Source organism: Bombina bombina, chromosome 7, assembly GCF_027579735.1.
Source record: "Bombina bombina isolate aBomBom1 chromosome 7, aBomBom1.pri, whole genome shotgun sequence".
In the NCBI taxonomy this organism is placed as follows: domain Eukaryota; kingdom Metazoa; phylum Chordata; class Amphibia; order Anura; family Bombinatoridae; genus Bombina; species Bombina bombina.
In genome coordinates this window covers 498,669,311-498,693,036 of record NC_069505.1, presented here as the reverse complement: position 1 = coordinate 498,693,036, position 23,726 = coordinate 498,669,311, and the positions used below count along the sequence as shown (strand labels likewise).

At 37.7% G+C, this 23,726-nt stretch overlaps 1 protein-coding gene across 1 annotated transcript in view; it reads right to left on the bottom strand.

The window, feature by feature from the left end:
* The window catches only part of LOC128636033 (cytochrome P450 2G1-like), a 77,418-nt gene that overhangs the window by 32,758 nt on the left and 20,934 nt on the right, over positions 1-23,726 (bottom strand). The window contains exons 3-4 of the mRNA XM_053689107.1: positions 4,422-4,571; positions 732-892 (exon numbers count right to left, since the gene is read on the bottom strand). Coding sequence (XP_053545082.1) covers positions 732-892; positions 4,422-4,571 — 311 coding nt within the window. The remainder of the gene's footprint in view (positions 1-731; positions 893-4,421; positions 4,572-23,726) is intronic.

Genomic DNA, 23,726 nt, shown 5'->3' with positions numbered 1-23,726 from the left:
TTTCTATTCTGGTTAGAGCCAGTTTGTGCTGTTATATGAAGGGAGTAGTACACAGCATTGTACAAAATCTTTAGTTGCTTGTCAACTTCTTGCATGGAATAGTCTTCATTTCTCACAACAAGAATAGACTGACCAGTTTTAGAAGAAAGTTCTTTGTTTCTAGCCTTTGAACATGTAATAAAACCCACAATTGCTGATGCTACAGATATCCAACTAATCTAATAAAGACCAGTTTTATTGCTTCTTTAATCAGCACAACAGTTTTCAGATGTGCTAATATAATTGCAAAAAAGGATTTTTTTAATAATCAATAAGCCTTTTTAAAAGATAAACTTAGATTAGGAAACACAATGTGCCATTGGAACATAGGGCAGATGGTTGCTGATAATGGGCCTCTGTACGCCTGTCTCCAGTTACAATAGTCATTTGCAACATTAACAATATCTACACTGGCTTTCTGATCAACTTGATGTTATTTTAATAGACCAAAAAGTGCTTTTTTTTCAAAAACAAGGACATTTCTAAGTGACCCCAAACTTTTGAACACTAGTGTGTGTATATATATATATATATATATATATATATATATATATATATATATATATATATATATATAAAGAGAGAGATCACTCTAAGATTATCTGAAGTCTGTTATACATAATATACTGTATATACTTTATCATGAAATGCTTTCATTAGTGTATATTTGAGTCTTTTATTTGTATTAGTACCTGTCCCCAAGTTGAGCTCATAATGCTGAAGGTCTCCTCTGCAATTTGGACTAGCTTTGAGAACCTCTCATCCTTGTACTCAAAGCGGTTTCCAAACATGATAGAGCAAAATACATTAGCTACCGCATCCATGATCATTTTAGTTGGATCTACTGGTAACCCTAAGATGAAAGATAAAACAATGAAGCTCAACAATAATAATAATAATAATAATAATAATAATAATAATACCTATAGATATTTTGTAATATAAAGCAGTAAGGCAACTAAAGAAGGATGAAATTATATCAGTCAGTGTCAAAGGAAATTCCTGGGAAACTTTAACATACAAAATATTATTATTTAAAGACTGTTGTTTTAGTATTGCTACCCAAGATATTTAAAAATACCTTATAACACAAGCATTACAAATGGGCAGGTGGACATCAAGGGCATTCAATGCAGCAGTCTTACAGGCTTGTCCAATCAAGCTTTAACCAAGCATAGGGAGGTGGGAGACTAGAGAAAGCTCAGACATGTTTAACAATTTTGATTAGAGCTATTGGAATCAGCAGTTGTGTGACTTCTGTGCCTCTGTGATCTAGTCATTGACTCAAATTCAAGTTTATAGGTTTATTTTAATTCTTCAACTTCTATTAAATTAGTATTTATTTGCGGTTCCTTTTGAAAATAGTTTCTTTTATTGTTCAAATTCTATAAAATGAATTGCATTTATTTGCTGTTCCGATTGGATATAGTGGTAAAGAATCTGAATATGATAATCAGCCAAATCATGTGTCCACAGAAAATAGGAAAAATTAAATGAACCTTTAGGACAAAACACATTTTTCGCCAGTGCATATCTCTACTTGCTATCCCATACAGCTCATGATATCTACTTGTGTTTTGAATAAATGTGATTTACAATATCCAGAACCTTGTGTCACTATCTTCTTACAGTAAAAGAAATTGCACAAAGACAAACCTTATTCTCTACAGTGAGATTTTAAGTTGTATCAACATTTTTGCGGCTACATTATTGCAATGGAGTAAACGTCGTCACATAACGGTTTCACCATTTACAACATGAGAACTGCTAAAATTCTGTTATTGAACATGAGATAAATTGTGGCTACTTTCTTCTAAAATAAACTAGTTTCCAGTAGTGTTTTTCTTTATTTCTAATGTAAATCTCGCCAAAACGGTGCTTTCTAAATCAATGACTGGAAGTAATGAAAAAACAAAGTTTTAAAATATAAAGGGGCCGATTTAACATTGTGTGGGCGGACAAGATCCACTTTAGCGGATCATGCCCGCCACACATCACTAAATGCTGACAGCATGCTGACCCTTGCAGATTCGCAGCCAATTGGCTGCTAGCAGGGGGTGTCAATCAACCCGATCGTATTACGATCGGGCTGATTGCTGTCTCCACCTCAGAGGTGACGGATGAGTTAAGGAGCCCGCTGCTTCTTAACTCCTGATTCCGGGGAGCCTGAAGGATCGTGCAGAATTAGAAGCATACGTTGGTTGATAAATTGGCCCCATTGTATCTATTTACCTTTACTTTACTTTTGATTACCCTTTTACAAAAGTATCCTTTAGTATCTCCATCACATATATTACAGACTTTGTTAATCATCAAACACTAACTTCTCTTAGGCCAGTAGATATGTACAGGAAACAAAAAGTTGGAGATAGCCATTTGTAATAGGTGCACACCTCTGGAATATGGTGCCAGTAAGCATCAGATCAAGATAATATGACATTAAAGGGAAATTCAAGTCAAAATTAAACTTTTGTGATTCAAATAGTTTTAGCTTTAACTCCTTGTGCCAAAAATCTAACAGAGAGATGCATGCTGCGGTCCCCGCTGTCAGCTTAGACAGCTGAGACTGCAGCCGGTAAGGGAGCACTGATCAAGCTTTATTTATCATATGAAGCCAGATCGCCTATACAGACAGTGACGCAGACAGTGTCACTGTTTGCATGTGCTACGGTGGTGCTGTGATTTATGAGGAAGGGAAAGAGTTGTGCGGCCGATCGCTGGAGGGGCCAGAGGGGGAGGGTTCCCTATACTACAGAAAATAAATGATTAGGAGAGAGAAAATGTGGGTCCTTACACGGAAAAGGGTATTATAAGTAGGGAGAGGGGGCACTACAATAAGATCAATTGGAGCGGGGAGGGTGAAACTAAAGAAAAAAATATTAATAGATTAATAAAATTTAAAAAGAAATGTATGTAAACTGCCTGTCACTACCTAAGATGGCAGAGACCATTGGTAGGGGGGGGGGGGTGTTAGAGAGCTGTTTGAGAGGGATCAGGGAGGTGGGAGGATATGGGGAACCTACACTGCAGAAAATAAAAATAAATAAAATTAAGTAAGTAAAAAAAGGCTCTTGTACTACACAACTCAATGTACAGTACATTTTCCTTATTACTTATGTACCTTGTTTTTATATGCACTCTCTGTACCCCTGCAAACTCCAGGCAGACATAATTAGAGTTTGCACTATTTATATGCTATACAAGCTAATATATAGATAGATAGTAGCCTACAAACATGGCACCCAATAACAATGTTTGTGCTCTCATAATGAATATATTAATATTATTTTATAAATATTTCATTTTTGTTAGATATGGATATGCTTGCCCAATATGAATTCAAACAAAAATGGTTAATTTCATGGTAAAAATAGGAAGAGGAAGTCATAAAAATGGGAAAAAAATAACACAAATATGAAAATGGGGCACAAGGAGTCAAAGACTGGCTAAAAAGGAGGAAAAAAAGGATAGAGGCTAACACAATATTGAAAGAGGATAAAATAAAGCATAGAAAAATGGGAGAAGAAGCTACAATGAATAGAAAAGAGGGAAATAAGAAGGAAAGATAAAAGTCAAACAAGAAAGAGGTTGGCACAGTAGAGTGGATGACTCATAGAAAGCAGATTTAAAAATAAAATATATAGGAAAAACATTCAGGAATAAGAGGAGCAATGATGTTAAATGTTAGAAGGTACAGTAAAAGCAAGTGAAATTAATTGCAAAATGATGGAGAGACATAATAACATTATGGAAATATAATAATCTAAAGTAGAAAAAATTGGCGTCAGCATGATGTTCATACATTAATTTTATTTTTTTTAAACTTACAGCATAACCAGTTCCAATTCACTTAATGAAAGCTTTCATATATATATTAATATGTTAAGCTGCATTAGCCAATTTCTTACCCATTTTATGACAAAGACATCCTAAAAATGATCTGTAAATCTAATATTTTGGAACTGCAAATGTGTCACTGGTTTGCTACTGATGGGAAAACAAATGCACATACATGCCTCAAAGGAAAACAAATCTTTCCTTCAATGGGCTCCATTTTTTAAGCTCTTGATACAGTATTGGGATCCTTAAGAGGCAGATTTGCTCTTTCAAGTCTACCACCTCAAATTCAGAAGTAGTGGAGCTGTATTAGTGTTTGCTTCTACAATCATAAATGCAGGCAACAGATGCTGTCTAACTATCTGCAAGCACAGGCGGACAGGTTCCCTGCCAGGGTACACAGAATACTAGCATATTAATAATTGGGAGGCAATTAGATAGCATCATTTACAAGGTTAACAAATGATCCATGAATAGTTATCTATTCATTTTTGCTATTGTGCCTCTGGTAGTTTATAATATTACTTGAAATGTATGATACTAACCATTTAATTTTGTGATTTCCTTCACCAGATTATGTGCCTCCTCCTGAATCTTAACCTCTGTGCTTTTCTTTCCAAGTCCAAAATCCCTGAGTGTCTTAAGTGCAAAAGTTCGCATTTGCTTCCAGCGCTCCCCATTGGTAAGACTAATTCCTGAAATGTATAAGTACAAAATATTATAAGGTGCAATGAAAACACACATAGAAGTAGGCAAAATTTTAAAAACAAACCTTAAATAACATAATGAACCTTAAAGGGACATTAAAGGCCTCTTGCTTTTGTGTAAAAATTGTGCTTTGTCCCCACACTCCCTAGAGCAACTAAAATCTGTAAACAAAGGGCTAGATTACAAATGGAGCGCTAATTTATTGTCCAATTTTCCCATTTGCGGCCAAGATATAAATAACCAGCCATTACAACTAGCTGGTTATTGCTACCGCAAACTCGCAGTAGCAATTAGCGCTGAGAAAATTAACCAGAGATCAGAACTCTTTCATTTTCATAAAGTCCCCCAAATGCCCCCAAAATATAGGGTATTATAGTTTTGATAAAAAAAAATAGTTAGGCAGTTTTAAGGGGTTAAAGTTAGCAGGTGTGGGGTGTTAGAAAAAAAAAACTGCACTGAAAAGTGCCTTTATATAGTGGTCTATGGGAACTGTGTGTTCCCTGTAAATATATATATGTACAGTATATGCTTAGATACATATCTATTTATGTGTTAATATGTGCATTACAAACCAGAGGTCTATGAGTACGGCTCTGCTGAGCTGAAACACGTCAGACCTGGTTGTTTTGCCACTGCTCTTACTCAATGGACTTTTGGTCTATATACTGCTTTTAAATTGAATAAATAAACTCACTTTTTATTGGAACAATGTTTGGATCTCAATAGTTTTGTCTTTTCCAATATGTTTATATTCACATATTAACATATACAGTTGTGCTCATAAGTTTACATACCCTGGCAGAATTTATGATTTCTTGGCCAATTTTCAGAGAATATGAATGATAACACAAAAACTTTTCTGTCACTCATGGTTAGTGTTTGGCTGAAGCCATTTATTATCAATCACCTGTGTTTACTCTTTTTAAATCATAATGACAACAGAAACTACCCAAATGACCCTAATCAAAAGTTTACATACCCTGGTGATTTTGGCCTGATAACATGCACACAAGCTGACACAAAGGGGTTTGAATGGCTATTAAAGGTAACCAATATTTGCTCTGTTTCAAGTGCTGAAGGTACTTTTGTTGAGTTTAACACTCAAAACGTTTCTAATCAACCTCAAGATTAGATGAAATTTGCAAAACGAAAACTAGGGTGTGTTTGAGTGCGCCTTTAACCCTAAGGTTATGTCTGAAAACTCAAATTAAATATATATTAAATGTTGTTTATTATACCATTTGTCTGTAGTGCATTAAAACAATTTTACATCTGTAACACTTAATCTCACTGTGAAGATATCTTAATACTATAATAATATAACATACACTTTGCTTAAAAATAACTTTTACTATATATTGATAAAAAACAATAAACAAAATCTCATACTATTCAAATAAAAAACTTTTTTGCAAGCATATGTAGTTCTATATAAAAACCCTGTAAAATAAAGCCTGACTTTAAAACACTAACGGCTAGATTTAGAGTTTTGTCGGTAACGACCCGCGTAGCTAACGCCGGCTTTTTTCTGGCCGCACCTTTAAAATAACTCTGGTATTGAGAGTCCATATAATGTCAGCGTTAGGCTCCAAAAAAGGAGCGTAGAGCATTTTTAACGCCACTCCAACTCTCGATACCAAAGTTGCTTACGGACGCGGCCAGCCTTAAAAACGTGCTCGTGCACGATTCCCCCATAGGAAACAATGGGGCTGTTTGAGCTGAAAAAAAACCTAACACCTGCAAAAAAGCTGCGTTCAGCTCCTAACGCAGCCCCATTGTTTGCTATGCGTAAACACTTCCTACGTCTGCACCTAACACCCTAACATGTACCCCGAGTCTAAACACCCCTAACCTTACACTTATTAACCCCTAATCTGCCGCCCCCGCTATCGCTGACCCCTGCATATTATTTTTAACCCCTAATCTGCCGCTCCGTAAACCGCCGCTACTTACATTATCCCTATGTACCCCTAATCTGCTGCCCCTAACACCGCCGACCCCTATATTATATTTATTAACCCCTAATCTGCTCCCCACAACGTCACCTACACTTATTAACCCCTAATCTGCCGAGCAGACCGTACCGCTATTGTAATAAAGTTATTAACCCCTAATCCGCCTCACTAACCCTATAATAAATAGTATTAACCCCTAATCTGCCCTCCCTAACATCGCCGACACCTAACTTCAATTATTAACCCCTAATCTGCCGACCGGAGCTCACCGCTATTCTAATAAATGTATTAACCCCTAAAGCTAAGTATAACCCTAACACTAACACCCCCCTAAATTAAATATAATTTTAATCTAACGAAATTAATTAACTCTTATTAAATAAATTATTCCTATTTAAAGCTAAATACTTACCTGTAAAATAAATCCTAATATAGCTACAATATAAATTATAATTACATTGTAGCTATTTTAGGATTAATATTTATTTTACAGGCAACTTTGTAATTATTTTAACCATGTACAATAGCTATTAAATAGTTAAGAACTATTTAATAGTTACCTAGTTAAAATAATAACAAAATTACCTGTAAAATAAATCCTAACCTAAGTTACAATTAAACCTAACACTATACTATCATTAAATTAATTAAATAAAATACCTACAATTACCTACAATTAAACCTAACACTACACTATCAATAAATTAATTAAATACAATACATACAACCCACCACCCACATACCCCTAATCTAACCCAAACCACCCTTAAATAAACCTAACACTAAGCCCCTGAAGATCATCCTACCTTGTCTTCACCTCACCAGGTATCACCGATCCGTCCTAGCTCCAAAATCTTCATCCAACCCAAGCGGGGGCTGGCGATCCATCATCCGGTGGCTGAAGAGGTCCAGAAGAGGCTCCAAAGTCTTCATCCTATCTGGGAAGAAGAGTAGATCCGGACCGGCAACCATCATCTTCCAAGCGGCATCTTCTATCTTCATCCGATGAGGACCGGCTCCATCCTGAAGACCTCCGACGCGGACCCATCTTCATCCGGCGACGTCCAACTGAAGAATGACGGTTCCTTTAAGGGACGTCATCCAAGATGGCGTCCCTCGAATTCCGATTGGCTGATAGGATTCTATCAGACAATCGGAATTAAGGTAGGAATATTCTGATTGGCTGATGGAATCAGCCAATCAGAATCAAGATCAATCCGATTGGCTGATCCAATCAGCCAATCAGATTGAGCTCGCATTCTATTGGCTGATCGGAACAGCCAATAGAATGCGAGCTCAATCTGATTGGCTGATTGGATCAGCCAATCGGATTGAACTTGATTCTGATTGGCTGATTCCATCAGCCAATCAGAATATTCCTACCTTAATTCCGATTGGCTGATAGAATCCTATCAGCCAATCGGAATTCGAGGGACGCCATCTTGGATGACGTCCCTTAAAGGAACCGTCATTCTTCAGTTGGACGTCGCCGGATGAAGATGGGTCCGCGTCGGAGGTCTTCAGGATGGAGCCGGTCCTCATCGGATGAAGATAGAAGATGCCGCTTGGAAGATGATGGTTGCCGGTCCGGATCTACTCTTCTTCACGGATAGGATGAAGACTTTGGAGCCTCTTCTGGACCTCTTAAGCCACCGGATGATGGATGTCTAGCCCCTGCTTGGGTTGGATGAAGATTTTGGAGCCAGGACGGATCGGTGATACCTGGTGAGGTGAAGACAAGGTAGGATGATCTTCAGGGGCTTAGTGTTAGGTTTATTTAAGGGGGGTTTGGGTTAGATTAGGGGTATGTGGGTGGTGGGTTGTAATGTTGGGGGGGGGGTATTGTATGTTTTTTTTTACAGGAAAAAGAGCTGAACTTCTTGGGGCATGCCCCGCAAAGGGCCCTGTTCAGGGCTGGTAAGGTAAAAGAGCTTTGAACTTTAGTAATTTAGAATAGGGTAGGGCATTTTTTATTTTGGGGGTCTTTATTATTTTATTAGGGGGCTTAGAGTAGGTGTAATTAGTTTAAAATTGTTGTAATATTTTTCTTATGTTTGTAAATATTTTTTTATTTTTTGTAACTTAGTTCTTTTTTATTTTTTGTACTTTAGTTAGTTTATTTCATTGTAGTTATTTGTACATATTGTATTTAATTAATTTATTGATAGTGTAGTGTTAGGTTTAATTGTAGGTAATTGTAGGTATTTTATTTAATTTATTTATTGCTAGTGTAGTGTTAGGTTTAATTGTAACTTAGGTTAGGATTTATTTTACAGGTAAATTTGTAATTATTTTAACTAGGTAGCTATTAAATAGTTCTTAACTATTTAATAGCTATTGTACCTGGTTAAAATAATTACAAAGTTGCCTGTAAAATAAATATTAATCCTAAAATAGCTACAATGTAATGATAATTTATATTGTAGCTATATTAGGATTTATTTTACAGGTAAGTATTTAGCTTTAAATAGGAATAATTTATTTAATAAGAGTTAATTAATTTCGTTAGATTTAAATTATATTTAACTTAGGGGGTTGTTAGTGTTAGGGTTAGACTTAGCTTTAGGGGTTAATACATTTATTAGAATAGCGGTGAGCTCCGTCGGCAGATTAAGGGTTAATGTTTGAAGTTAGGTGTCGGCGATGTTAGGGAGGGCAGATTAGGGGTTAATACTATTTATTATAGGGTTAGAGAGGCGGATTAGGGGTTAATAACTTTATTATAATAGCGGTGCGGTCCGCTCGGCAGATTAGGGGTTAATAAGTGTAGGCGACGTTGAGGGCGGCAGATTAAGGGTTAATAAATATAATATAGGGGTCGGCGATGTTAGGGGCAGCAGATTAGGGGTACATAGCTATAATGTAGGTGGCGGCGCTTTGCGGTCGGCAGATTAGGGGTTAATTATTTAGGTAGCTGGCGGCGACGCAACGTTGTGGGGGGCAGATTAGGGGTTAATAAATATAATACAGGGGTCGGCGGTGTTAGGGGTAGCAGATTAGGGGTACATAGGGATAATTTAGCTGGCGGCGCTTTGCGGTCGGCAGATTAGGGGTTAAAAAAAATAAATCGAGTGGCGGCGATGTGGGGGGACCTCGGTTTAGGGGTACATAGGTAGTTTATGGGTGTTAGTGTACTTTAGAGTACAGTAGTTAAGAGCTTTATGAACCGGCGTTAGCCCAGAAAGCTCTTAACTATTGACTTTTTTCTGCGGCTGGAGTTTTGTCGTTAGATTTCTAACTCTCACTTCAGACACGACTCTAAATACCGGAGTTTGAAAGATCCCATTGAAAAGATAGGATACGCAAATGACGTAAGGGGATCTGCGGTATGGAAAAGTCGCGGCTGAAAAGTGAGCGTTAGACCCTTTTTTGAGTGACTCCAAATACCGGAGGTAGCCTAAAACCAGCGTTAGGAGCCTCTAACGCTGGTTTTCACGGCTACCGCCAAACTCCAAATCTAGGCCAGATTAATTTATTCCAAATGAATATGAATCATTCTGCAGTAAGCATATCGTCGTAGTAGACATATACTATTGCTATTTTTAAGTATTATTGAATGCTACATCCAGCGAAAGTTCATTACACGTATATATTTTGGGATGTTCAAAAAAACAATGTAGCAGAGACCCGCTCTGAATCTGTTGTGAGTAATAGTACTTATGGCCACAAAAGTCTCTTTTAAAAAAATTTTGTGCAAATTACCGGTAATTGATAGGAAATTTTGACGGTACCTTCCTGCTTTTCTAGTTCCTCTCGCTCAGACCCTCTTGTACTTTTAACCACTCCGTCTGTCCAAATGTGAGCAGTGTGATTGCGTCCCACATCCACAGCGCTCACTTAGGTCTCCTGACTTCCTGGAGGTGTGTACTGGCCTCTAGAGCTTCCTCTAGAGCTTCCTCACTTCAGCGTTATTGTGTTTCTTTGCTATGTGTTTCAGCTGTTGTGCACAGCCTTTCTCAAGCATTGTAATTGATGTATAGCCGGCTGGTCTTTTATACCTTCTGCCTAAAAATCATCACATCTTTATGGGTCTCTGCTGTGAATCGTTAATTTGATCCGTTTGAATTATTTGAATCTTTTCTTCCGTTGTTACATAATAACATCACATTGTGAAACATATCATTTGTGCATCTTGTTCTATATACCTTGTTTTGGTTACATTTAGTTTATTTGCAAAGTTACTCTCTCCATATACTTAAATTTATTCCCTACAATTTATATTAATAATAATTTTGTCAATACAGTTTTCTTATATATAAAATTAATGAGTTAAAAAAAGATATATAGGGGGCGGAGCCAACTACGGAGGAGACCGGTCGCACTAAACTCGAGCTCCAGACACAGCTCAAACAAATTACCCATATTTTTCCAAACCTGTGTAGCCTCCTCAGGCTATCTCCCTAACACTTTTTCCCAGCCTACGAGTCATCACTTGGCAATCTGCTCATAGCGGAACTCCGCTAATTTCACCACCATTGTACCCATACCACCGATGCAATAGGGCCACATCTGGCCTGCTTAATTGGAAAAAGCACCCCTACATCTACAGACTACCATACCAGCGTTTTCCCGTGGGGGGCGCTCAGTGTCCCGCTGAGACAAAGGAGCCGCTCTTGTCAGACTACAGTACCCTGAGTAATCCTGTATACTAGAATATCGTGGGCCGGGGCCCAGCTGCAGAGCCCAGGTCAGATTGAACCTCACTGACCATCTGGTCTTGAATACAGGGTAAGCCTGAGTAGAGACTAAACAACCACAGCTCCAATATACCCTGCACAATACCTAGGGCAATACATGCACTAAATACCCGCTCCTCACTATAACTAAAAGGAGCTGCATCATACATTTTGAGGAAGAACCTCTTTTGGCCTATTAGCCTTTACTTCAGACCCCTAGAGCTGAAAAAAGTATAGGGCTCAAACACTGATATATTATAAGCGGCCTGAGCAAGAGTACTCTTTTGTGCTTGGCTCTTAACATACTTCAACTGCTCTAAATTGAATTACTAGTACTTGTTGCCCTAGCCTTAGCAAGGTTCGGGGGAGAGAGGGGAAGTAAAGGTATAAGCAACAGGAAAAAGGTGAATAAAGTGGATTGAAGAAAAACAACATACTGCCTTGGGAAAATTTTATTCAGTGAACCATTTAACCTATACTCATAGCTGCAGCTTTCATCTGGGTTGCTGTCTGTACCCGGTTTTATGTTTTAGTACTAGCCTTAACTCTCTCATCATGGAATAAGACTTTACTATAAGGCCGCAAAAGCCCACCCTACAACCAGTGTTTTGCATACCACCGATTAGATAGACTTCCTACCCTTTGGAGAATTTCCTTCTGTGAGAAGAGTCCATCCATAGCAATACAACTCTGGGTCCTGAATACTTTTTTTTACCACAAGCTGAGATTTACATTATACAACATCTGCCCAATTATGTCACAGTCACAAAGGAGGAAAAATAAACCGCAATACCCACCTAAAAAGACCGTGATGGATCATTTCAGTCCTCTCCCATCTGATCCCCACATAACGTCTGAACCCCCTGACTCCCCGGCTCTGATTCAGCCGGATTTCCTCTCTCTGCCTTGAAAAACATACAACATGGCTCTGCAGAAACAGTGACACCTACTTTCATACTGGGTTATTTAAAAAATATGCTGGACGATCACCATTCATCGTTTGCTGCTAAACTATCTGCCTCCACAGCCAAACTTAAGAGGGAAATTTCCTCCACCAATGAGCGCATCGATACACTTGAGAGGTGCTGTGAAGATCTAGCTACAGAACAATGTAATTGCCTAACGTACACTCAGCATCTATCAGAATATATGGACTCAGGATCTGAGGTGTGCCGGAGTCTGTGTCTTCCAATGATCTCCAATCCTTTTTAAAGGACCTTTTCCAACAACTTGCCCCAGTATCCTCTGAATCTGAAAACTTATTAGACAGGGCTCACCGCTCTCTAAGACCTAAAGGCCTATCTGAAGAACAACCACGTGATGTCATAGTTCGTCTTCACTATTTTACCTACAAAGAAAGGATTCAGAGATCCCATTTCAAGAAACCCTCATTACCAGAGAAATTTCGTAATCTGCAGATATTCCCAGACCTCTCTGCCAGAACACTACAACAGAGAAGAACATATACAGATGTTACTGCTACACTGAGGAAGAAGAACATTAGATACTGGTGGGGCTACCCGATTAAACTGTTGGTCTTTAAAGACAATCAAACATTCACCATCCATAATGTCAATCAGGGCTTAGCCCTACTCAAATCCTGGAACTTATCCACTACTCCTAATGACGACTCTCACAACTTACCCCAGCAATCTCGACAGCTGAATGCCAAGGTGCCTGAATGGGCATCTCCCCTACCTAGAAGGCCCATACCAACTGACTTCTGAGATCCGCCTTGACAGATTTCCACCTTGTAATTCCCTGGACTTTTCTACTCTCGATGGACTATTAACAGGGAAATGGTGATTTTTCAGATGGCACTTTCTCCCACCCTCCCTAAGACGGATCTTTGCTGAAGGACTGATAAGTATTTGTAGAATTGTGTAGTTTTCTTGACTGTTTTATTGAATAATCCACAATGTTCTGGTTTGTTTTGACTTATATAAGCCCACCTTGGATCCTCAGCTTCTGCTAACCCTCATTACATATGTCGTTCACTTAAGCAACAACCATACCTCTTATAGGTATCAGGACAGCCCCAACTTCTCTGCCACACTAGATCACATATGACACGGAACCTTAGCATGTGCTGGTCACACCCTTTTATCATACACACCCAAAAGGGATACCTTCTCTTGCTATAGACATATAGTTACCCTAAAAATCACTTAAAACTACAGACAAAAGATTTTATACACATAAGCATACCGCACTCTGAAGCGACACCTGAGGTGGGCTTACCTTGCTATTGTATAACCTTGAATTGTTTAATATATATTACCCTTCTTAGAGGCTTACAAGCAAATAATTCTATATAACCTATCGTTACCCCACTACCTGATATATTCAGGCATTCACATAAATACTAGCTTCCCTCCTCACTATACCTCCACTATAGACCTTTAACCCTCTTTAGGCTATGTAATAGTCACTAAATACTTCTAAATCTATACTGGCTCTCAAGATTGAAACCATGATACTGCCCCCCACACTTCCCTGATAGCCTTAAAAGACTTTAGTAGTTTTAACCTATTCTTTCCCCACTTGGTAAAAATATCCTTATACCCGAGCAGAAGTTTTCAAGATGCTGTAGACATTTAATCTACTGTACTCAATATGTGTTCCTTATGAACCCCATATCTCCTTTATCCTTCTACTTAAATGTAGTAATAGCAGCATAAGGTGACATATCCTAACACTAATAACCCTGTAACATTTCCTACACAGTTAACGCCACACTTTAGTAACTACTCGGTATGGGAAATATGCAAGTATTGAACCCCCCTTCTAAACAGTCCCGGCACTAGCCATTAAGTCCACCCCTGATTTGACTGGTCTGGTATTTCCTTTACGCCCTCATTAGGCACTACCAGCCCAAAGTAGTTTATCCCCCTAGACTTGCCCTTTCTATTAGGCTTTACCGCCCTATAGACATAATCTAGTTAGCCATGATGGGGGCAATTCACTTTGTGTGACCATATCCTAACCCTATTTAAGCCCGATATCTTTTTCATCAATCCAACATCAGGATATGTCACTTACATTCCTTGTCTCAGCAGTTATCCTTTTGAATCCTACATTCCCAAGAGTTCTTCCCAGTCCCTTGTGCGCCTTCAAGTTCTTAAGACAGATTAAACTGTATTTATTTGATATGTGCACCGCTCCTAAGAGCAAAATATATGTTTCTAATTTGCTTATGAGTATTTACCTTTTTTTTCCTAAATGCTGTAATGACAATACATGGTAGCATACCTTTAAAATACTCGATGTGTAACATTCTTTATAAAGGTAACACTATACTTAAACAACTCTACTTATCCAAGGCCTAACTCAACCCTGCATATATACATAGTCTCGATATTTAGACCTCCTTCCATATACAAAGATTCTCAACCCACTTTGTTTGAGTCCCTTATAGACCCACATTCAGCCTTTGAGGCTACCCCCTGTCTCCTCTCCACTAAAAACACTGAAAAATATTTACAATGTGGCCTTTGGCCACACTACACATTGAACATAGGTGGGCGATCCTTTGCGGCCGTCCACTCCTCTTTTCCTTCTCAACATATAGACTCACTGTATCAATCTTAATCCTCTTCATTTGCGACCACTCCTCCGGAAGAATATACATAATAGGCACCTGGTGCCTCTCCCGAGATCATTCACCCCCCCCCCACCCATAACGTGCCCCTCTTTAAGAGGGGACTACCCAAGCGGTTTATCTTGTCAATACCGCAACCCTATTAGTTTAATACAAGAGCTGCCCTTTTGTTTAGATAAGCACTGAATATCTTATACCCCTCCCCCTCCTTATGGCGCTATCAATCACTTCTCACAATGTTAGGGGCCTCAACACTCCTAGTAAACAAAGTAGACTCCTGCGCTTCCTTAACCATGCGAAGTCCAAGATAGCATTCTTACAAGAGACCCACTGGGTGGAGGGCACCCCAATCCCCCTTAAATCCAAACAGTACCCAGTGTTTAAGACTGCATCCTTCACGAGCAAGTCCAGAGGGGTAGCGATTCTAATACATAAGAGCATTCTCTTTGAAAAATTGAACATCCATGCAGACACCCAGGGGCATTTCCTGATTTTAAATTGTAAGTTGGAGGGCATCCCCTACACACTAGCATCTTATTATGGGCCTAATTCTGGCCAGATCCAGTCTCTCAGAAAGTTCCTACGCTTCTTAGATTCCCACAAGACAGGTAACCTATTACTTGCAGGGGACTTCAACATGGTTCTCGACACCCTTTTGGATAGACATTCCTCTAGGAATAGGGCCTGCAATCCCTCCCTACTCAAAACCACAAAGCAATTCAATACTCTCATTGCGCACCACAATCTGTTTGACATCTGGCGATCGCTGCACCCCACTACTAGAGACTATTCATATTTTTCTGCAGTGCACAATTCTTATTCGCGCATCGATATTATTTTTTGTGAACTGGGATTGCTAGACTCCATACAGACCGCACGGATTCTGAATTGTACCTGATCGGACCATTCTCCCATACACACAACAATGCATTTTCCTATTACCCCGACTTCCAGACCTTCTTGGAAGCTACCTGAATATTTGTTTGCCGAGATTGATAATATTAATCTAGTAAAGGAGGAAATCAGGTAATTTATATTCATTAATGACAATGGGGCAGTAAATGACCATTGTCTATGGAGCTATATTCAAGGTATTTTCCTTAAACTAGCATACAAGGATAAAAAAAAAAACAGGGGGGGACCCTCACGCAACTTCACATAAGACTAGTCTCTCAACATAAAAACACTCTTGACCCAAAATTCCTTGTATAGCTGGAGGAAGTGAAAGCACAAATTGCCAATATAGAGAACGCCAGACTGCAATGGCAGGTGCAAAAAAATAAAACAAATTTACTATGCAAAAGGGAACAAGGCTGACCGCCTCCTGGCCAATAAATTGAGGCAACGAGCGGCTGACGCCCGAATACCCTACCTTAAGACACAGAATGGCCCAGTCCGTCTCCCCACAGATATCGGCAAAGCGTTTGCCAAATATTACCAGGATCTTTATAATCTGAAAGATACCCTAGATTGCCCTACCCCCACTTCTGTGAATATTAAGGCCTTTCTTGATCCACTCTCTCTTCCAACGCTCACAGAAGATCAGAAAGCCTATATAGACGTGACTCTCACTCCACGAGAAATAAAATTAGACATTAAATCCTTAAAACACCATAAGGCCCAGGCCCGGACGGCTTTACAGCTATTTTTTATAAACAGTTTAGTCCCCTCATTGTTCCCCTACTTACTAGAGTCTTCTCGCTAGCAGGTAAAAAGGGTTCCCTCCCTCCCGAATTCCTAACTGCAACAATAATAGCCATTCCGAAACCTGGTAAAGAACCTAATGCCTGCGAAAACTTTCGTCCTATATCCCTCTTAAACCTAGACACAAAGCTATTTGCTAAAGTATTGGCCACTCGGCTTAATTATATCCTCCCCTCCCTAATAGACTGGGACCAGGTGGGATTCACGCCAGGCAGAGAGGGCCCCGACAATACTAGACGTCTCTTAAATGTATTTCTTGAGGCCAAACGATGGAAGATACCGAGCACCACTCTGGCCCTAAACGCGGAAAAGACCTTTGACCGCGTGAATTGGTTATACCTTTTTGAAGTTCTAAACAAATTTTAATTTCCGTCTCACTTTTTGACATGTGTTAAAGCTCTCTATACCTCTCCCTCAGCATCAGTCAGAGGTTTAGGGTTCTTATCCCCCTCCTTCCCGATCACTAATGGTACGCGGCAGGGTTGCCCCTTGTCCCCTATAATTTTCGCACTAGTGATGGAGCCACTAGCTGTGGCACTTCGCTCTAATGACGACATTAAGGGAATAAACCTGGCAGGGAGCATTCAAAAGACCGCTTTATTTGCCGATGACCTCACAGTACTTCTAAGCAACCCTATCCATTCCCTTCCGGCCCTATTTGACCTTCTACAAACCTTTGGAGCAGTTCGTTATTATAAACTTAATGTGAATAAAACGGATGCATACGCAATTAACATGCCTGACATAGAACATTCTACACTCAAAAGGAGATACACTTTCAATTGGTCGCGGCAGCACCTTAAACATCTAGGAGTCTTCCTCTCCTGTAATATTTCGACTGTTGTCGAATCTAACTTTTACCTTCTTCTTCACTCTTTCCAAAAATCTGTAGACCACTGGAATGTTCCCAGCATCTCATGGTTGGGCAGAGTTGCAGCCTTCAAGATGACTCTTCTCCCCAAGCTTACTTATCTTTTCCGAACCTTACCGATTCCTATTCCCAAATCTCTTATTGGGAAATTTCAACTCCTGTGCAACAAATTAATTTGGAAGGGTAAACACCCGAGAATGGCTACTAGAATTCTACAACAAACATTGCTAAGCGGGGGTGCTGGTGCCCCTAACCTGGCATACTATCATGAAGCCTCTAGATTGGCCCATATCCTCCCATAGAATTCTGAAACTTCTGATTGTAAGTGGTGAATATTAGAACAAGCTACCTTACCAAGCCCACTTACACTTTCGGACTTGTTATGGATCTCTAAGCACATTAGGGCCTCTCTTGATATTCAAAACTTCATTGTTCTTTCAGCCTTTTCATTGTTCTTTCAGCCTTAAAATTTTGGGTAAAAATCTTCCCCAAATAGCCCCTCACCCTTCCCCGATCCATACGCTTTCAGGCCTACTTTGTGCCCTTCAAGATTCGCACCCCTCAATATGGCACTCTCATGGAATTATTAGCATACAAGATCTATTCCCTGATAGACAATTAATGACCCTCGCAAATTTCCGCTCCACATTTTAGCCTTCTCAACTATTGCAGTTCGAGTTCTGGAGACTGAAAAGCCTTCTACACTCATGGGGATTCACGACCCTTCCTTTGCGAGCCCCTACAGGATGGAAACAAAGATGGCGTATAGCCAAAAAAAATCCTAAAGCCCTATCAATATTTTACCAAGATATCCTCAACCCTCCCACTTATCTTAAGTCGGCCTACATAATTGCGTGGGAAAGAGATTTGCAGTTTCAAGCTACCCCAGAAGAATGGTCTAGAGCTATGTTAGTAACTAAACAAGCTCTTCATTGCGTCACATTACTAGAACTGTACCTCAAGATATGCATGCAATGGCACATGACTCCATTGAGACTTTTTAAAATATCCCCCTTAAACTCTCCACTCTGCTGGAGAGGATGCGGCCAAATAGGCTTGCCGGTACACGTGTGGTGGGAATGCCCTACTCTGCAGCCCCTATGGACTATGCTCTCTCACAGGTGCACTGATGTGGACCCGGCCCATTTGTCAAGGCCACAGAAAGTATTATTCCACTTGGACGTGGGGTCTCCTCTCTCCCCTGTGGGCCTCCTCAGCATCTATTTACTGACAGCTGTTAAACTTGCTTTCGCCTGTCTTTGGAAACAAACCAATCTCCCTAGCTGGCATGTTATCATCAAAACCATGGACTACCTAGAAGTAATTGAAAGTCCCATCTTCACCGCAAATAATAAGGTTACCTTGCATTGTCAAGCTTGGGAATTGTGGCGGAGAATTACATTTCTCAGAACCTATAATTGAAGAAGGGCCAAATAGACCGCTTGACCTTTTAATCTCTTATCTTTTCTTCCTATCCCTCTCTCCCCCCTCTATTTTCCCCCTTTTTTTTCTTTCTTTTTTTTTACTCTCCTTCTCCCCCCCTTCTACTAAATCTTTGCTCCTGTTTCATTCTCATATTCGGTGCGCCTCCTTCAGATGTTGCATTTTATTGTATTCACAAGTCCTTTCTATTAACATCCAGTTATACATGCGCACATTTAGCATATGTATTCACCTACATACAATATATACCATATCCACTAAACTTTATCATTGTAAGCCCATGACTCAGCTCATAGATCCATTTGAGTTCTAATTTTTGTAGTTCTTTTTCTATATTTCCTCCACTCCAATTTGGTTTTAATTTTGCTATTGCAGTATAGTTAAAAAAAATGTAATTACAATTATTACATTTTAAAAAATGTTTAGGGACCGGAAGATCTTTATTTCTGTCATCTGTAGCTTTTTCTATTGACAGAATATGCTCTCTCACTCTCTCTGACTGATCTGGTGGTCTCTCCTACATACTGTTTTCCACATAAACAGGTTATTGGGTATATTATGTTTTTATCAGTACACCTAATAGTATCTTTAATTACATATTCTTTACCTGTACTGTTAGATCTAAACTTAGTCCGTTTTTCTGAATGCCTGCACACTTTACATGCTAAACATGGAAAGAAACCTTTTATTTCCTTTCCAAAAAGATCTTTGTCTGAATTGTTTTTCCTTTTTAATTCAGTAGGTGCTAATTTATTTCTCAAATTATTAGCTTTTTTATAAATTATATGTGGTCTATCGCCTATAATTTCTTTGAGTTTTCATCCCTTTGTAATAAACCCCAATGCTTGTTTAATATTTTCTTCACTATATCATAATTACTATTATATTGGGTTATAAATGGTACTAATGGTACCTTCTTTTTTATCTATCACTTTGCTGTTTTCCTTTTTATGTAAAATTTCATTCCTATTTCTTACTTTCACCTCTTGCCTTATTACCTCTATATCTGTTTCTTTATAGCCTCTTTCCACAAATTTATTCTTAATAACCTCCGATTGTAACAAATAATCCTTCTCTTGTGTACAGTTCTTTTTAATACATAACATCTGTCCCTTTGGTATATTCTTCTTCCATTTACTATAATGATGACATCTAAGTTTTTATCATTTTCTACCATTTGGTTATAGAAGTCCAGAAAAGAGGCATCATCATCCCTCCATATCATAAAGATATCATCTATATATCTTTTAAAGCAGACCAGGTTTGCTCCAAGCGGCGTATTGGAAAGAAATTCACTTTCCCAGTGACCCATAAATCAATTTGCATAGCTTGGAGTGAACCTGGTCCCCATGGCCGTGCCGCATATTTGATCGTAAAATTTATTCCCAAAACTAAAGTAATTTTACGTCAAAATGGCGAGACATCTTAGAGGAAGCATCACTAAAACTTATGGAACTAATTAAAGACTATAGAGGTGATATGCTAATTAAATTGGGGAATGAAATAAATGAACTTGAAGGGAAACTAGATGAATTTAAAACACATAAAGATTATATATAGAGAGAGAAAAAAATTAGAGAGCACATAGAAAAACCAAGAAAGAGCTAATAAGCACAAAACTTAACACATTTGAAAGAGATAAAGAGGATTACGAACAATTTGAGGGTAAAGAAGGTATAATGAATTTTTCAACACATTATTGGAGAGTTGACAGATACAAAAATGAAGGTAATAATTTGAATAAACCTAATCAAAATAGGGAACATGATACTGAAGAAAAACAAACACAAGGAGATAATCAAAAGCATGTAAAGGAAGGGGTTTATTATAATCACCAAGGGCCAGTTACACACAATGGCCCATATAGAATGCACCCTTATAACAATTATAACAATCAACAAAGAATGCACTCATATGATTATAACAATATGAGACAACAAAATTGGGGGCACAACACAGGTTATACTCATAATAATAGAGTACAAAGGAGGAATGGATATGATAATGGATCTAATAATGGAGAATATGGGAGAAAAACTTTGAATCCAAATAGAGGAGATTGGAGAAGGAATGACAATATAAATGGAGGAGACGTGAGAGGGTACAATTATTATAATAGAAGAGATAATGGATATCCTGAAAGGGGGGGACAAACCAAAAGAAAAGAAAGGTACCAGAAAGAGATGAAAAAGAGGAGGGAAGTTATGTAAAACCAAAAGACAAAAAGAGAAAAAATAGGAGACAATTTTAAAGGGATTTATAACCTGAGTACTGTCACACTAATAGACACACATAAACAAATATTAAGTAAAGGTTTGACATTTGCTCCCAATAATAGAATGTGTAAATTTGATACATATATAGATGTCCAAAAATTCATAAGAACATTGACCCTAAACATTTTTTGTGTGAAAAAACCATTAGAAAGATAAATGACCGAAAAGGTTAATGAAGACACAAAGGGGATTATTCATTCTGGTTTAAAAAATAATTTTTTAAATAATAATAATAATTTAAAATAAGTACGTTCTATCCAAAATATCAGAAGGGAGCAGCAATCGAGATATTCAAAACTTTAGTAAGTGAAGATCTAAGGAAAATCAACAATGAGGATTTGAGAAAAAAATCATATAATATGACAAAAAAAGAGAATAAGGAATTAAGAGAATTAGAGAGTTTGCATAATATAGTGATTAAACCGGCGGACAAGGGTGGAGGAATAGTAGTCTTAGATAGACCACTATAATAGAATATGTATGGATTTAATAAATGACCCAATTACGTATAAGGAATGTACAAGGAATCCAACTAGTTTTTATAAATTGGAATTAAGAATGATCTTAACAGAAGCTAAAAATAATGAAATTATAACAGAACAGGAGTACAGAAGCTAAAAATAATGAAATTATAACAGAACAGGAGTATAATTACTTATTGCCAGTTTACCCAAGAATTCCAGTATTTTATATACTACAGAAAATACACAAATCAATTACTGATCCCCCAGGACGCCCAATAGTATCAGGAATAGGGTCACTCACTGCTAACCTATCTCAATATGTAGACATATACCTTCAGAAATATGTCACCACATTAGATAGTTATTTAAAGGATTCAACAGATCTAATAAGAATACTTGAACAACTCGAATTTAGCAAAGGAATGCAGTTAATAACTTGTGATGTAGGTTCACTATACTCAAATATAAAACATAGAGATGGTTTAGAAGCAGTTGAATATTATCTTAGAACAGATCACTCCTTAATTCAGGAACAAAGAAACTTTATATTGGAAAGTATCAAATTCATTTTGATGCACAATTACTTTAGTTTTGGGAATATATTTTACGATCAAATATGCGTCACGGCCATGGGGACCAGGTTGCTCCAAGCTATGCAAATTTATTTATGGGTCACTGGGAAAGTGAATTTCTTTCCAATACGCCGCTTGGAGTGAACCTGGTCTGCTTTAAAAGATATATAGATGATATCTTTATGATATGAAGGGGTGATGATGCCTCTTTTCTGGACTTCTATAACCAAATGGGAGCAAATGATAAAAACTTAAGATTTACTTTTGATTGTAGTAAAGAAATAATAGTCTTCTTGGAACTTGAAATTTTTGTAGAAAATAATGTTCTGAATATAAGAAAACATTTTAAACCTGAACCTGTAGACTGTAACAATTACATTCATGCTGAGAGTTGTCATTATAGTAAATGGAAGAAGAATATACCAAAGGGACAGATGTTACGTATTAAAAAGAACTGTACACAAGAGAAGGATTATTTGTTACAATCAGAGGTTATTAAGAATACATTTGTGGAAAGAGGCTATAAAGAAACAGATATAGAGGTAATAAGGCAAGAGGTGAAAGTAAGAAATAGGAATGAAATTATACATAAAAAGGAAAACAGCAAAGTGAAAGATAAAAAGAAGGTACCATTAGTACCATTTATAACCCAATATAATAGTAATTATGATATAGTGAAGAAAATATTAGCATTGGGCTTTATTACAAAGGGATGAAAAACTCAAAGAAATTATAGGCGATAGAACACATATAATTTATAAAAAAGCTAATAATTTGAGAAATAAATTAGCACCTACTGAATTAAAAAGGAAAAACAATTCAGACAAAGATCTTTTTGGAAAGGAAATAAAAGGTTTCTTTCCATGTTTAGCATGTAAAGCGTGCAGGCATTCAGAAAAACGGACTAAGTTTAGATCTAACAGTACAGGTAAAGAATATGTAATTAAAGATACTATTAGGTGTACTGATAAAAACATAATATACCTAATTACCTGTTTATGTGGAAAACAGTATGTAGGAGAGACCACCAGATCAGTCAGAGAGAGAGTGAGAGAGCATATTCTGTCAATAGAAAAAGCTACAGATGACAGAAATAAAGATCTTCCGGTCCCTAAACATTTTTTAAAATGTAATAATTGTAATTTAATTTTTTTTAACTATACTGCAATAGCAAAATTAAAAACCAAATTGGAGAGGAGGAAATATAGAAAAAGAACTACAAATTTAGAACTCAAATGGATCTATGAGCTGGATACTCTACAACCAAAAGGATTAAACATAGAGTCCAACAGCTCTCCATTTTTAGGGTAAAGTTAAATCCAAATAATGTTTTTATTCTGAAGTTTAGTATTCACAAATTTCCATAGATACATACAGTATATGCATCTCCCTCTTAAACCTATTTTATATTTAATTGAATATTAGGTTTTTCCCCATTATAGGCTCTTCCCTTATAATCTCAACTACATTCCTTATAATTTTTATCTCACAACCATTTTAATATTAGTTTTTTATAGGGTTATTCGTTTATATATATAGGTAGGGGTAAAGTATTCTGAATACAGACATTAAATATAATT